The sequence below is a fragment of the Mizuhopecten yessoensis genome, unplaced genomic scaffold (genome assembly GCF_002113885.1).
Source record: "Mizuhopecten yessoensis strain PY_sf001 unplaced genomic scaffold, ASM211388v2 scaffold7635, whole genome shotgun sequence".
Lineage (NCBI taxonomy): Eukaryota > Metazoa > Mollusca > Bivalvia > Pectinida > Pectinidae > Mizuhopecten > Mizuhopecten yessoensis.
Genome location: NW_018407146.1, coordinates 644,057 through 660,269, shown reverse-complemented (window position 1 = coordinate 660,269; position 16,213 = coordinate 644,057). Strand labels below are relative to the sequence as shown.

The window sequence follows — 16,213 nt, the reverse complement described above, 5'->3', positions numbered from 1 at the left end:
GACCAGACCATCATCAGCATGCAATCAGTTTCAAAATTCTAACCTAACATAGTATTACTTGTTACAAACGTTAGGCCTTACATATGACGCTAATTCTTAAGTAAGAAATATAATACTGGCTCAAATATTAACTTATGTATTAAATATTAGATAAATCAATGTCGTGTAGCATTACCTGTTTTTAGCTTACCTGTGGTTATATTTAGTCTTAAACAATTTCGTTACTTAATTTGTAGACAGGACAAACACCTTATGATCTACCATACATGTACATAAAGTTTAAACACATTTTTTAGAACATTTGTATTTCCTTAGGCTTAGCAGACGATATGATATATACACGGATGCCAAGGTCCATTAATTTTACAGTCATGCTAAACAAAACAAAAGTAGAAGTGGTAGACAACCACTTCAGTCATAGGTGAGGAATCTTGGGGATGCGGTCAATCCTCTATTTACTATCAACACCATATACAGATAAACGGAAGTGGCCAACTCACACACTGACACATTGTCGGGTACTCCTAGGTATAACGCAGACCAAAACGATTCACCTGTAAATTTAACACTTCTGTACATATATAGATTTATAGAGCAGATCTGCTTAAACAGGTGAGTGATTGTATACAAAATATCTACTGACATTTATTCCCAACATGTCTAGATCTACATAGGACATATAGATGTTGTTATCCTTAAATCTTTTAAGATGTTGACGTGAAAAGTCTTAATACCTCTTCCACATATATTAGACTGAAATATATGTACATGTATGTATGATTTGTCTGGAAGTGATGTATTTTATGTAGTTTTATGATAACAGATCATATATATACATGCAATGCAGATCTGAAAAAAACAGATGATCTGTCTTCTACAAACTATACAGGTACATGTACATCCTGTTCAGACTGATACTTACAGAGATGTATAAATGTTATCTCAGTCTTACGTAAAATAGGTTAAAGCACCGTTAAAAGGTAAATAAATATCTTGGTAATCTCAGTGATCTGGATAGCACACTCACATTTCACAATTTTAGATGACACAAGTTCAAACCCCGATCAGATATTAGAAATGGTAAGGGTCGGGATGTGTACTACACATCCCTGGGGTCACCTATATCTCCAGGTACTCTGGTTTTTCTGACAAGAAGACCCCCTGCACCTACTATCTGGGCCAGCAAGATTGAATCTTAATTGTTATTTATATAAGTTGAAATAACTATTTCATAATTGTTGTTCAGTCATTAGAGTGTCAATATTATAAACATCCATTAATATTCATCTTAAGATTTTATTTTTGTATACATAGAGTGAAAATTAACGATCTTGAAACAAGCTTCAGCTTTGTGAACAGTCCTTCTGAATGGCAATTCTGAAACCGAAAAATATATATGAAAATAAAGTAAATTTAAGATCATAACAATCTTTTATCAATACGGGTGTGGAGGGGTGTTTGTTTTAGGATGGTCCGACCCTGATGTTTTAAAGGCGTTACCTTGTACAAAGCGTCACGTAACGTCACCATGCTAATTTTGGCTGGAGGGAATTCCCATTGAATTCCGTGGTAGAATATGCAAACTATAGATACAATGTTGGAGTTTTAATGTCAGGGATCTTTATTGTTAATAATGCCTTCTAGTCAGTAATTTGCCAGGAAAGTGATATTGCAATTTGCATCTTTAATATGGCAAGCATCAACATTCCGTACTAATAATTGATATTCTGTCTTCCTCTCCCTCTCCAACCCCCCAAAAATATTTAAAAATTAGATGGATGCGCGAGTGTCCAAGCATTAAAGCCCAGCTAGGTGTATGCTTACTGTAGCCTTGAGGCTTTTCTTGGTGTGAGCTATGTGTTAGAGAGTTCACCCTGACTCTAAAATACTGATACTTTGGTGTGATACACATCAAGGACTGGAGCTTGAGTGATTCCCTATAAATGATCCATTTGCATTCATGTGAAAATGGTATGTGTGTATCAGATTCAAATTTTGTATAACACTTTCTAGCTTTAGATAAATTTAGCATATGTTTTGTGTGCAGATGTCAGGACATACAAATATCCACATGTTTCCCTATAATGGGCTATATGTATATGTATAGCATATAAGGAAGTTATTGGATGCCATCAAATAGGACAAAAGACAGCTAGGTGATGTAAAAACCTGAAAATCAAGATACAAGATGTATAAACCTATATTAACAAGCCTACGTTGTAGAAGGAGGTGTTCAAATTCACTATAACAGGTGTCCACTATAACAGGTGTCCACTATAACAGGTGTCCACTATAACAGGTGTCCACTATTAACAGGTGTCCACTATAACAGGTGTCCACTATTAACAGGTGTCCACTATAACAGGTGTCCACTATAACAGGTGTCCACTATTAACAGGTGTCCACTATAACAGGTGTCCACTATAACAGGTGTCCACTATTAACAGGTGTCCACTATAACAGGTGTCCACTATAACAGGTGTCCACTATAACAGGTGTCCACTATAACAGGTGTCCACTATAACAGGTGTCCACTATAACAGGTGTCCACTATAACAGGTGTCCACTATAACAGGTGTCCACTATAACAGGTGTCCACTATTAACAGGTGTCCACTATAACAGGTGTCCACTATAACAGGTGTCCACTATAACAGGTGTCCACTATAACAGGTGTCCACTATAACAGGTGTCCACTATAACAGGTGTCCACTATAACAGGTGTCCACTATAACAGGTGTCCACTATAACAGGTGTCCACTATAACAGGTGTCCACTATAACAGGTGTCCACTATAACAGGTGTCCACTATAACAGGTGTCCACTATAACAGGTGTCCACTATTAACAGGTGTCCACTATAACAGGTGTCCACTATAACAGGTGTCCACTATAACAGGTGTCCACTATAACAGGTGTCCACTATAACAGGTGTCCACTATTAACAGGTGTCCACTATAACAGGTGTCCACTATAACAGGTGTCCTCTATATATTGAGGCGTCCAATGTAGCAAGTCAGGGGTGATCTAGAAGAGGTGATCATTATATAGCAAACATCCACTATTATAAACATTTGCCCATTACAACAAAGTGTCCATGTTATTAGTTCAGGAGTCGTACATCAAAGATGTCTGATATTACAGTTGAGTTTGTGCTACCACCTACATCACATCGTGTACATATCCCCACAAGCACCTCCCATATCAGCTGTAGGAGACGTAGGAATACTAGGAACGTGGCTGTGATTCACCTGAAGTGCTATATACTGCCTATGCATATGATCACCTTTCAGGTCAATCTTTCCTGGGATGGTGTGAAAGTTAAATGTAAAAACGTAACGATGTTGTCAGTAGCATAACAATATTGCCACTTTAAATCTGACACTATCTCCAACTTACATTCTCAATGTTGCACCATAAATGAAAACTTAATCACAAAATGCATATTTTAATATTAATGTAACCCCTGACCTGACCTCAAGTGGAATAGCTTTTGTAAAATAAAATTCAATGGTTTGACAAGAGGGGGAACTGAGATATAAAAACTCATATGTTCAGGATCTTAAACTCTTGAGCTTGAATACAGTCATGAGTTGGTTTTATATGTGAATAACAGGAAATAGGCGAAAGGAGGTATGTAAATTTTGTGAAATATTTTTGAAATATAATAAATGTCTTACTTGCAAAGTATCGTATACACAATGTGTATTCATTCTGATGGTAACAGCTAGGGGGTTTCTCAAAAGGGATAATTGAGATTTTCTCAAAAGTGATAATTGAGATTTTCTCAAAAGTGATAATTGAGATTTTCTCAAAATGTATTTTAACTTGTAAAATTCGGTCCTGAAAAGGAGAAGATGAAAAGAAAAGGAAGGAAAAAGGAGAAAAGAAGAAACTGTGGAATCCTACAATGTTGTTGCTCCATCCCACTACAGGAACGTTAAATTGGTTCAGTTGTCGAATTTGAAAATATTAAGGAAATTGTGAATATTTGAATAGTGTCTCAGCAATGAAGTTATATAATTTACCCTGCACAAATAACAGTGTACATTATAAGGTACATGGTAATTTGTAAAGTTCATTAATTTTCACATTAAAATGTTATATTTGAAGGTGATCAGCAAAACAATTTACCATACTAAGGCCAAAAACAAATATGTGTGTTTCCTGTTTCTGCTTGAAAAAATAGGGTCGGTAGCTATAGCTAGGTAATTTAAAAAAAACACCAATTACTGTGCTTTTATAGAGCCAGAGATCTGACTTTAACAGTGCTTGTCACTAAATGCCAGTAAAAACTTAAGGTATCGTAAACACAAAAATCGAGGGTCTGTAGGGAAACTGGAAACACTCATATTTTTTGGGCCTAAGCAATGCATTTGGCATATACAGTACTATAATTCTATTTCTGTATTTTCAGATTTACTTTGCTGATTCGTGATTCTGAGGATTACTTCACACAGAAATCTCATCAACAGACTGAACTGTGACATAATTAAAAAAGTCAATAATGAAATTCCACAAGATTTTGATAGCGATTGCATCAACATTGTTTATATTACTTGTGGTTACGATCACTAATACCAATAGTTTAAACTTGGATGTTGGAAATGCTCACATATTTTCTGGACCAAAGGACAGTTACTTTGGATATTCGGTGGCCTTTGTTAAAAATGGAAAAGGTGAAAAATGGTAAGTAAATGTTAGGTTAAATGTTGTTTATCTTTTCTTTTCTTGATTATAGCATGGAGTTTTAATGTTATTTACTGGACTTACTTACATAGGCAGATCCAAGATGGGACCTTGGTGTTAAAGGTCCACCCCTTTTCTATTTTACAAAGAAACAACTGTACTTTTGTAGATGCTAGAAGTCCCCAATTCCAGCCACTAATTGGGCTTCATCCATTGACTTCCCCTCCCTAAAATATCTTGGATATGGGCCTGTGTGAAAGCGTTTGTTTTCAGTTAGTTTAATTTCATTGTGTTATAAGGGATTCTGTGTTGAGATGTACCACTTAGGATATCAGACATTCAGTGATTGTGCTGACAGATGGAATAAAGGGTAATTTACTAAGACACAACTTTGTAATGCTATAGTTAAACAAATTCTTAAGGATCTCTGTACCACTGCCAGAGTTATAAGTGTACACCTTACAGTAAAGCTTTGTTCTGCTTGACTATAACTTTGATACTAGTTAATCATTTCTAAAATGAAAAACAAAGAAACCTTGCAGAATTTGTATGAAGAAATGAACAAAAACAAATCAACTTCAGTGTTCTAATTGTGTGTAAAAGTGCAAAGGGGATGGACCAGGGCTAGTACCCAGGCCCAGTCATGATGGTACAAAACAAAATTAAGGGGAGGTTATACTCCATGATGTAAAACAAAAGTGGAAATCTTTAATGTTTTACTATAAATGAGACAGGGATCCTTAAGGATGATTTAGGGGGAAAATGAATAATCTCAAAATTCTCTCCGAGTTAACAGTTAAATTGCTTTATTATTTATATCAATTAAACTGGTATACCTACGTTGTTTTATCAGAATTATCGTTCCCTACACCCCATTTTTCAAGCTCCCTAGATGATAATTACAGCGAATACGGTACTTTAAAAATTGTTTGTGCAGAATGTTGTTTGGGTCAGAGTGAGGTACATTGGCCCCCATTTATATATTTGTACCAAAACATTCATGACAATATCAAATATTTATGTCAAAAGGATATATACATGTACCTCTAAATAGTATTTGTCATTGTGAGAGAACAGAATGTTATATATATAGAGAGGTTAAAACAGTTGATGAAGCCATCAAAGCAACCATTGGATACAGAAAAAATCAATCAAAACGACTGTTTCACTGTGACATGCAGCAAATCCTGGGAATGATCTGAGTCATCATTAGTGACATGAAATCTAGTCATAGGCTCAACGGTGGGTTGAGACTCATCATATATAAGTGACATCAAATCTAGTCTTATAGGCTCAATGTTGGTTTGAGACTCATCATATATAAGTGACATCAAATCTAGTCTTATAGGCTCAATGTTGGGTTGAGACTCATCATATATAAGTGACATCAAATCTAGTCATAGCCTCAACAGTGGGTTGAGACTCATCTTATATTAGTGACATCAAATCTAGTCATAGGCTCATTGTTTGGTTGAGTACAGATTAAACTGAAACAGTTTTCAAAGGACTAAATCTGATCCCTAATTTTAATCAAGTTTGTCTCTTCTGGGCTAAATACATCATTCTTCAGAGTGGATTATATAATGTTTCGTACATATTTGTGGTAGCTGGTCGCAGTTAGGCTATTTTTTATATATTTTTTTATTAATTACTATAGTATCTGTGGTCACTGTTGTTAAGGTGAGGATGGTGTGATTGTGATGTCATCATTCTTACTAAGGAGTAAAAGGACTATCCTTAAATCTGATTAATAATCATGATTTTAGAAAGAAAAAATACATAAAAAAACTGAATCTTTATAAAATATCACATATTAAACTACCAATATTGTATTTTTTTTACTTTTTACAAATCAAGAGACTCAGTATTTGAAAATTTGACAAGCTTTTTAAAAATATGTATCAGCAGGATAAAAACTTAACCAGTGAACACTCCACCGTGTAGCCTAGTGTACTCTATTGTATTATAAATGTTGTAAAGTTCTGTAAATGCATTTTTCACATACAAAGGGACCATTGTGTCATACAGAGCAAGGAACAGTAACAAATGTTATGGACTACACTTAAATATGCGGAGAAACAGGATGGGGATAAAAAATCCCTTACCCTGGACAAGTGTTTCCTTGTCTCTTACCCTGGACAGGTGTATCCTTGTCTCTTACCCTGGACCGGTGTATCCTGTCTCTTACCCTGGACAGGTGTATCCTTGTCTCTTACCCTGGACAAGTGTTTCCACACTTTTACCGGTGTGAGATATCCTTGTCTCTTACCCTGGACAGGTGTATCCTTGTCTCTTACCCTGGACAGGTGTATTCTTGTCTCTTATCCTGGACAGGTGTTTCCTTGTCTCTTACCCTGGACAGGTGTATCCGCACTTTTACCGGTGTGAGATTTCCTTGTCTCTTACCCTGGACAGGTGTATTCTTGTTTCTTATCCTGGACAGGTGTTTCCTTGTCTCTTACCCTGGACAGGTGTATCCCCTCTTTTCCAGGTGTGAGATATCCTTGTCTCTTACCCTGGACAGGGGTCTCCACACTTTTACAGGTGTGATATATCCTGATCTCTTACCCTAGACAGGTGTATCCACACTTTTACCGGTGTGTGATATCCTTGTCTCCTACCCTGGACAGGTGTATACTTGTCTCTTACCCTCGACAGGTGTCTCAACACTTTTACCGGTGTGAGATTTCCTTGTCTCTTACCCTGGACAGTTGTATCCGCACTTTTACCGGTGTGAGATTTCCTTGTCTCTTACCCTGGACAGGTGTCTCCCCACTTTTACAGGTGTGAGATATCCTTGTCTCTTGCCCTGGACAGGTGCATCCACCCTTTTACAGGTGTGAGATATCCTTTTCTCTTACCCTGGACAGGTGTATCCACACTTACACTTTTACCGGTGTGAGATATCCTTGTCCCCTACCCTGGACAGGTGTATCCTTGTCTCTTACGCAAGACAGGTGTATTCTTGTCTCTTATCCTGGACAGGAGTTTCCTTGTCTCTTACCCTGGACAGGTGCATCCACCCTTTTACAGGTGTGAGATATCCTTTTCTCTTACCCTGGACAGGTGTCTCCACACTTTTACCGACAGGTGTCTCAACACTTTTACCGGTGGGAGATTTCCTTGTCTCTTACCCTGGACAGGTGTCTCCACACTTTTACAGGTGTGATATATCCTTATCTCTTACCCTAGACAGGTGTATCCACACTTTTACCGGTGTGAGATATCCTTGTCTCCTACCCTGGACAGGTGTATCCTTGTCTCTTACCCTCGACAGGTGTCTCAACACTTTTACCGGTGGGAGATTTCCTTGTCTCTTACCCTGGACAGGAGTATCCACACTTTTACTGGTGTGAGATATCCTTTTCTCCCACACCTGACAGATTTATCTCCCGTTTTGCCGGTGCTAGATTTATCTGTCTCCGCCCTAGGGTTGAGACGGGGGGATTCCCCTATTTATAACAATGGTATGACGTCACTGCAACAATACAATGACGTCACGTCAACAATCCATCAACGTCACGTCAACCCTGATTTTAGTATGTAACATTATCATTACATTGTGTATATATGATACACATTGGGGAAAACAGGGTAAGAGAAAAAGAATCATTCACCCCCTTGTGGGTAAGATAGGGGAATCTCAACCCTCGGGGAAAGATTCTTAAGTTGCCAAACACTCGGCAAAGCCTCGTGTTTGGCAACAAAAGAATCTGCCCCCTAGGGTTGAGATTCCCCTATCTCACCCCCAAGGGGGTGAATGATCCTATTAGTCTCTTACCCTGGACAGGTGTATCCACACTTTCACTGGTGTGATATATCCTTATCTCTTACCCTAGACAGGTGTATCCACACTTTTACCGGTGTGAGATTTCCTTGAGGTGTATCCTTGTCTCTTACCCTGGACAGGTGTCTCCACACTTTTACAGGTGTGAGATATCCTTGTCTCTTACCCTGGATAGGTGTATCCACACTTTTACTGATGTGAGATTTCCTTGTCTCTTACCCTGGACAGGGGTATCCACACTTTTACTGGTGTGATATATCCTTATCTCTTTCCCTAGACAGGTGTATCCACACTTTTACCGGTGTGAGATTTCCTTGTCTCTTTCCCTGGACAGGTGTCTCCACACTTTTACAGGTGTGAGATATCCTTGTCTCTTGCCCTGGACAGGTGTATCCACACTTTTACAGGTGTGAGATATCCGTGTACCTTACCCTGGACAGGTGTATCCACACTTTCACTGGTGTGATATATCCTTATCTCTTACCCTAGACAGGTGTATCCACACTTTTACCGGTGTGAGATATCCGTGTCCCTTACCCTGGACAGGTGTATCCACACTTTTACTGGTGTGATATATCCTTATCTCTTACCCTAGACAGGTGTATCCACACTTTTACCGGTGTGAGATATCCGTGTCCCTTACCCTGGACAGGTGTATCCACACATTTACAGGTGTGAAATATCCTTTTCTCTTACTCTGGACAGGTGTATCCACACTTTTACTGGTGTGAGATTTCCTTGTCTCTTACCCTGGACAGAAGTATCCACACTTTTACAGGTGTGAGATTTCCTTGTCTCTTACCCTGGAGAGGTGTCTCCACACTTTTACAGGTGGGAGATATCCTTGTCTCTTACCCTGGACACTTACCCTGGACAAGTGTTTCCACACTTTTACCGGTGTGAGATATCCTTGTCCCTTACCCTGGACAGGTGTATCCACACATTTACAGGTGTGAAATATCCTTTTCTCTTACTCTGGACAGGTGTATCCACACTTTTACAGGTGTGAGATATCCTTTTCTCTTACCCTGGACAGGTGTCTCCACACTTTTACCGGTGGGAGATATCCTTGTCTCACCCTGGACAGGTGTATCCACATTTTTACCGGTGTGAGATATCCTTGTCTCTTACCCTGGACAGGTGTATCCACACTTTTACAGGGGTGAGATATCCTTGTCTCTTACCCTTGACAGGAGTCTCCACACTTTTACAGGGGGGAGATATCCTTGTCTCCCCCTGGACAGGTGTAAACACACTTTTACAGGTGTGAGATATCCTTGTCTCACCCTGGACAGGTGTCTCCACACTTTTACAGGTGTGAGATATCCTAGTCTCTTACCCTGGACAGGTGTATCCACACTTTTACTGATGTGAGATTTCCTTGTCTCTTACCCTGGACAGGTGTCTCCACACTTTTACCGGTGGGATATACCCTTGTCTCACCCTGGACAGGTGTATCCACATTTTTACCGGTGTGAGATATCCTTGTCTCTTACCCTGGACAGGTGTCTCCGCACTTTTACCGGTGTGAGATATCCTTGTCTCTTACCCTGGACAGGTGTAAACACACTTTGACCGGTGTGAGATATCCTTGTCTCTCACCCTGGACAGTTGTATGCACACTTTTACAGGTGGGAGATATCCTTGTCTCTTACACTGGACAGGAGTCTCCACACTTTTACAGGTGGGAGATATCCTTGACTCTTACCCTGGACAGGTGTAAACACACTTTTACCGGTGTGAGATATCCTTGTCTCTCCCCCTGGACAGGTGTATCCACTCTTTTACAGGTGGGAGATATCCTTGTCTCTTACACTGGACAGGAGTCTCCACACTTTTACAGGTGGGAGATATCCTTTTCTCTTACCCTGGACAGGTGTCTCCACACTTTTACAGGTGGGAGATATCCTTGTCTCTTACCCTGGACAGGTGTAAACACACTTTTACCGGTGTGAGATATCCTTGTCTCTCACCCTGGACAGGTGTATCCACACTTTTACAGGTGGGAGATATCCTTGTCTCTTACCCTGGACAGGTGTCTCCACACTTTTACAGATGGGAGATATCCTTGTCTCACCCTGGACAGGTGTAAACACACTTTTACAGGTGTGAGATATCCTTGTCTCTTACCCCGGACAGGTGTCTCCACACTTTTACAGGTGGGAGATATCTACCAGTATGAGATATCCTTATCTCTTACCCTGGACAGGTGTATGCACACTTTTACAGGTGTGAGATATCCTTGTCTCTTACCCCGGACAGGTGTCTCCACACTTTTACAGGTGGGAGATATCCTTGTCTCACCCTGGACAGGTGTAAACACACTTTTACCGGTGTGAGATATCCTTGTCTCTCACCCTGGACAGGTGTCTCCACACTTTTACAGGTGTGAGATATCCTTGTCTCACCCTAGTGTTGAGATGGGGGGATTCCCCCCATTCATAACAATTGTGTGACATCATGAGGTCAACAATGTTTCAACATCATGTCAACAACGCATTTTACCTGTAAGTTAATCAACATTGTGTTATGTATATGACAGGGACAACAGAAGCATTGTTCCCTTGAGGTTAGATGGGGGATCTCAACCCTCGGGGAAAGATTTTAAAGCTGCCAAATGCTCAGCAAGCCTTGTATCTGTCAACTTAAGAATCTTCCCTCTCAGGTTGTGATTCCCCTATCCCATCCCCAAGAGGGCGAAAGGCTCTTTTAATCCTACATACCATATTAGACGTATTAGTAACCCCCTTGTCTCCAATAATCACCGACCCCTCCCTCCAACTTATGCTGCTGTGGTTAACCTGGACACTTTTGTAACATTAATAAACAACAACACCTTCTTCACCTACAAAATATTGACTGTGCCACCCCTATGTAACTTTAGTAGACTCTTCCATGCATTGATATGGATGAGTCCATTAGGGTCTACAGTGGTGAAAGGGTTAACTGTGTCACAAAACGAAACTAAGGAAGACAGTTTAAATTGAGAGTTGCATGTAATTTTTGACCTCATTTATTTTGTATTAAAGTACTGCATACCAGACACCATTACCCTAGTTGAACTTTTACCCTTTACTTGTAAAGTCTATATTGGCCCAGTGGTCACTTATTTTTGCCTTCATGCATATGGTGTGTATTAATATTCGCTGTCATAGATTAGCCCTTAATTTTATTATCACTTGAGGGTGAAAATAGCAAAAGTTAAACTGCTGCAAAACATTTCCTGGTATAATCACTTAACAAACTATAGTTAAGCTGCTTCTCTTCACAAAAGACAAATTGTAGCTCATTTACAAATCAGTTCTTATTAATTAAACATTTTACAAGTTTTCCGACCAGTGTAGGTCAAATATGGTTCATCATAATCAGAAAATGAAATAGCAAGCGTACATGGTGTGTTTGTAAAAGTCTTAGTGCATGACTAAAGTAAAGTTAAGCAGATGTTATCTGGTATGAGAATACCTATATAGTCTGAACGTCTCCTCCTGGTCATGTATCTGGACTTAAATGTTCAAAAGCTTTATATACAGATTCTTCTTTTCACTTCAGCCTGGTAATTTGACCTCCAACTTTATGAATTTACAATGCAGTAAGCTTTATGACTTTGATGTTTTATATACGGTATGCCAACAATTAGAGTCGTAGAATTTGTTGGTCTAAAGATGGAAACATATCTTCTTATTAACTTAAAGTTTGTTCATAACTTATGATCAGTTATATTACTTGTGTATATATTTAAATATTCTATGTATAAATGAAAGTGAAAGTTGACTATGCTTTACACCTTAGGCTTGAACGGAAATGTATGAAATGTATTCCTGAACTCTATAACCTGTTATTATCTTCAGTGAGCTTTGTCAATTACACCAAGGACCTCTCCAGAGTACTTGTCCTTGGTTTCTTGGTTAGCTTGCTGACATCGAATATACTACCTTACTCTATATTTGTATATTTGTATATAATTTGTTCATGTTCTGCAAGCTCTGTTATCTTTGTGCAAGTTGTCCGATCAATGGCGATCATTAGCTTGTTTGTACCGCGTTTTAGAACGATCGGCTATATTTATCAATAGCTTCTAAGAATTGTTTGTTCAGAAAATTTAGGGAAATTGTAAGCTAACTGTTCTGCACACGGGTGTACATGTGGTATTTTAATGGTTATAACATCCACATGTTTATATCTGTCTATTGGTTGACCTTGACAGTGGGTGGGTCTGGGTCGTAACTTGATGCTTTGTGTTTAGGTGCTACATTGCTGGTGAATTACATTATATTATGGCTGTACATACATATACATAGTATAAGTCAATGTGACCAAATATCCAGGTGGGGATCTTTGTGCGAGAAGGGGATAACATCCCTGACTCCAGAAGCATGACAATTTATGCTTATTTTTTGAACTCCAATGATTACTAAGTATTATGTAAATTCAAAATTGGGTTTGGTTTGGTGTAATTTTGTTTAACATCCTATTAACAGCTTAGGTTATTTTAGGAGGTAAATGCAAGTTTGTTGGGATTCAAAAATAAAAATAGCAGTCTTCAGACAAAATAGTTCATTGTCAAAACGGTTTAAAATATGTCTGAACTATTAGAAGCTTCGCCAAGAAAAGATAGAATTTTCTATGAGGCTTTAATGTAAATATAAGGATTAATTTACCCTTTCACCCCTAGGTAACTTTAGTAAACACTACCATACATTGATCCGGATTAGTCCATTATGATCTACAGTGGTGAAAGGGTTAAAGGGGCTGGTCGGGGAAAAACATACAAAATAAATGGGTCTAAATGCGTTCTCTGGCCTTCCAAAAGTTATACCACGGCAATATGATGGTCAAGATCTGCTTGCAATGTCCAGTTTTGACTGCGTAAATTTAGCGCAGATCTATTTATATATGTCACATGGTTGTTTCGAAAGTGAGACAGGGAAGATAACAATAATAGCACGCCGTCTATCAGCCATGTCGGACTCAACTAGCGGACAAGACAGCAACCCTATACGTAAATAGTTGTTTTCAAAGGTCATATATGATGCAAGTGTAGTATTCCTTCCTATATGTTGTTATATATAACGGTATTGATACCTTGTGCCTGTCATGACTTGTGCATGCATCTTTTTCTTTCGCCGCGATGTTTACATTTGGCCTTTTGATGACCCGCACGCGGTAAAATTACATCACTGATCTGGGTCAATTGAGAGTTTTTGACTGTCAGGTGACGATTTAGGATTTCTTTAATATAATTATAATTTTCACTCTTAGGGAGTGAATTTCAGCAAAATTTGAATCGGTATATTTCATAAGAAGGTATTTTAAACATGTGTATGCCATTTTAGCAAATATGACATTTTTTCCCCGACCAGCCCCTTTAAAATTCACAGTTGTGATGGTATAAAACTAATGTGCTCACAAACATACTTTTACAAGAAGCTTTTCCACAATTCATAGAATATGTTTGTGTGCTATTTACTTTTCAATACCATGATCAATGTGGTGATCTTTGACAGAAGACCATTGAAAAAATGCCATGTAGAACACTTATTTATTTACTTAATAGATGAAGTTATTTATGACGTTTAATTTCTAGTGATGTGTATGATTCAATGACAAGTATACATGTAGTAGTGAGGAAAGCGTTCTGTACAATTGGTGTTCTTTATTAATGCACAACTGTTTTTCTTGATTTAATATAAGCCAGTCTTTTTTCATTAGTATTTGCCTCATTTTTGGGGAAAAAAATACCAATTGGGAAGGGAATTCTTAGGAGTAAACTGTAAATTTTGGTAATTAGATATGAATGTGAAACTTTTTTTTCAATTGGGAATTTGAATGAGGCCCATTTTCAGCACCTAAAAACTCCCCAGAAAAAACACTTGACATCTCTTTGTCAAAGTCTGGTCTTTTGAAAATTTCAGTTAACTCATTCATCCCTGAAATTTCATAATGAACTTTTCCAACCTTTGAAACGGAAGAGATCAAATGTGTCTTCAGGGGTGAATGAGTTAAGGTCTATAAGAAATCAATATTAAATGTACAAAGGCCTTAATTGTGTATGGTGTTTAACTTTTATATTCTAAGACCAGAAATGTTTATAGAACATGCATGCATGTCAATCCTTATATCTATCTGTTCGTTGGGAGCTTTCAATACACATTATAACACAATCTTTGTGTTTCTTTGTCTTATGTGGTCCAGTCTACTAGCTGATACAGACTTGACTACAGGAAGTATATATTAAGGGATTTGTCTCAGTCACATACTTTTGTTCTGTTTCTATGCCATTCTGTGAAAGTGGTCAAGCTTAAGGAAGTTAAGGATTAGACTTTGAACTTCCTTCAGGGGTTTGCAAAGTCTAAACTTAAATTGTGTGTGTGTGTGTATGTATAGAAAATAAAAAAGACTTGACCCTCTCAAGACCTGTAAGACAATTTTTTATCCTAACAGAAAATAACGTATTCACAGATTAACTTGTGTCAGTTTGATTTGCCTGAAGTTACAATGTGTAATCACAGTGTATTGTGTACTCTCTAACCAGACTGTGTATACGTATTGTACTTTAACTTAGCTCTAAGCCAACTAGCCAATACTCAATGAAATTAAAAGTGAAAGTATTAAAACTGTCATATATCACCTGCCCACCCAGGTATAACACACCTGGACTGGGTTGATTGCCTGTGACCAGATACAATGCTACTAACACACTTAACAGATCCATAGTCTTTTTATGCTGGAGAAAAAGATAAATCAATCTTCCCCTCTTCCCTTAAGGGTTCTCACAGGCAGCTGAAATCTGGAAAAAAAACATGTTAAAATTGAGTATCTTGTCATGTTTTGATACATTAAGTGTTAAAATTAATTTAAGACACTAGATTCGTAAATAAACTGCATGTAAGTGCAAGGAAAATATGCACTGAAGTGAGGGTAATTTTAATCCTCAGATTTTAGCCGCCTACATCAGAAGACGGTATAAGGTCTTAAGTAGATATTTCCTGTTTATTAGCTCATCTGGTCTGAAGGACCAAGGTGAGCTTATGCCATACCGTGGCGTCGTCGTCCGTCCGTCGTACGTACGTCCGTCCGTACGTCAACAATTTCTTTAAACGACTTCTTCTTCTTAACCACTGTTTGGAATTAAACTAAATTTGACCGGAAGCATCCCTAGGTGGTGGGGATTCAAAATTGTACAAATAATGGGGCTGACCCCCCAGGGGGCTGAGGGGTGGGGCGGGGCCAAAAGGGGTCAATTTGTTCATATTGCTTTAAGCGACTTCTTCTCTGGAACTAAGAAGTGGATATCAACCATATTTGACTGGAAGCATCCCTAGGTGGTGGTGATTAAAAATTGTACAAATGGTGGGGCTGACTCCCCAGGGGGCTGAGGGGCGGGGCCAAAAGGGGGCAATTTGGCTATATTGCTACAAACGACTTCTTCTGTAGAACCGTGCACTGGATATCAATTGTATTTGATCAAAAGCATTCCTTGGAGGCAGGGATTTAAAATTTTACAAATGGTGTGGCTGACCCACAGGGGGCTGAGGGGCAGGGCCAAAAAGGGTATTTGGCTAACTGCTTTAAGCGACTTCTTCTCTGGAACTAAGAACAGGATATCAACCATATTTGACTGGAAGCATCCCTAGGTGGTAGTGATTAAAAATTGTACAAATGGTGGGGCTGACTCCCCAGGGGGCTAAGGGGCGGGGCCAAAAGGGGGCAATTTGGCTATATTGCTACAAACGACTTCT

General features: G+C 38.6%; 1 protein-coding gene across 6 annotated transcripts in view; it reads left to right on the top strand.

Annotated features, from left to right (window-relative positions):
- LOC110454016 (integrin alpha-9-like) overlaps window positions 1-16,213 on the top strand; it is an 85,008-nt gene that overhangs the window by 389 nt on the left and 68,406 nt on the right. For 3 of the 6 annotated variants that reach the window (XM_021503323.1, XM_021503317.1, XM_021503319.1), the window contains exon 2: window positions 4,416-4,687. In XM_021503323.1, the coding sequence (XP_021358998.1) occupies window positions 4,506-4,687 (182 nt within the window). In that variant the 5' untranslated portion in view covers window positions 4,416-4,505. Of the gene's footprint in view, window positions 1-412; window positions 613-3,545; window positions 3,632-3,672; window positions 3,947-4,415; window positions 4,688-16,213 lie in introns of those variants that run through there. The other 3 variants (XM_021503320.1, XM_021503321.1, XM_021503322.1) reach the window with 3 other exon arrangements.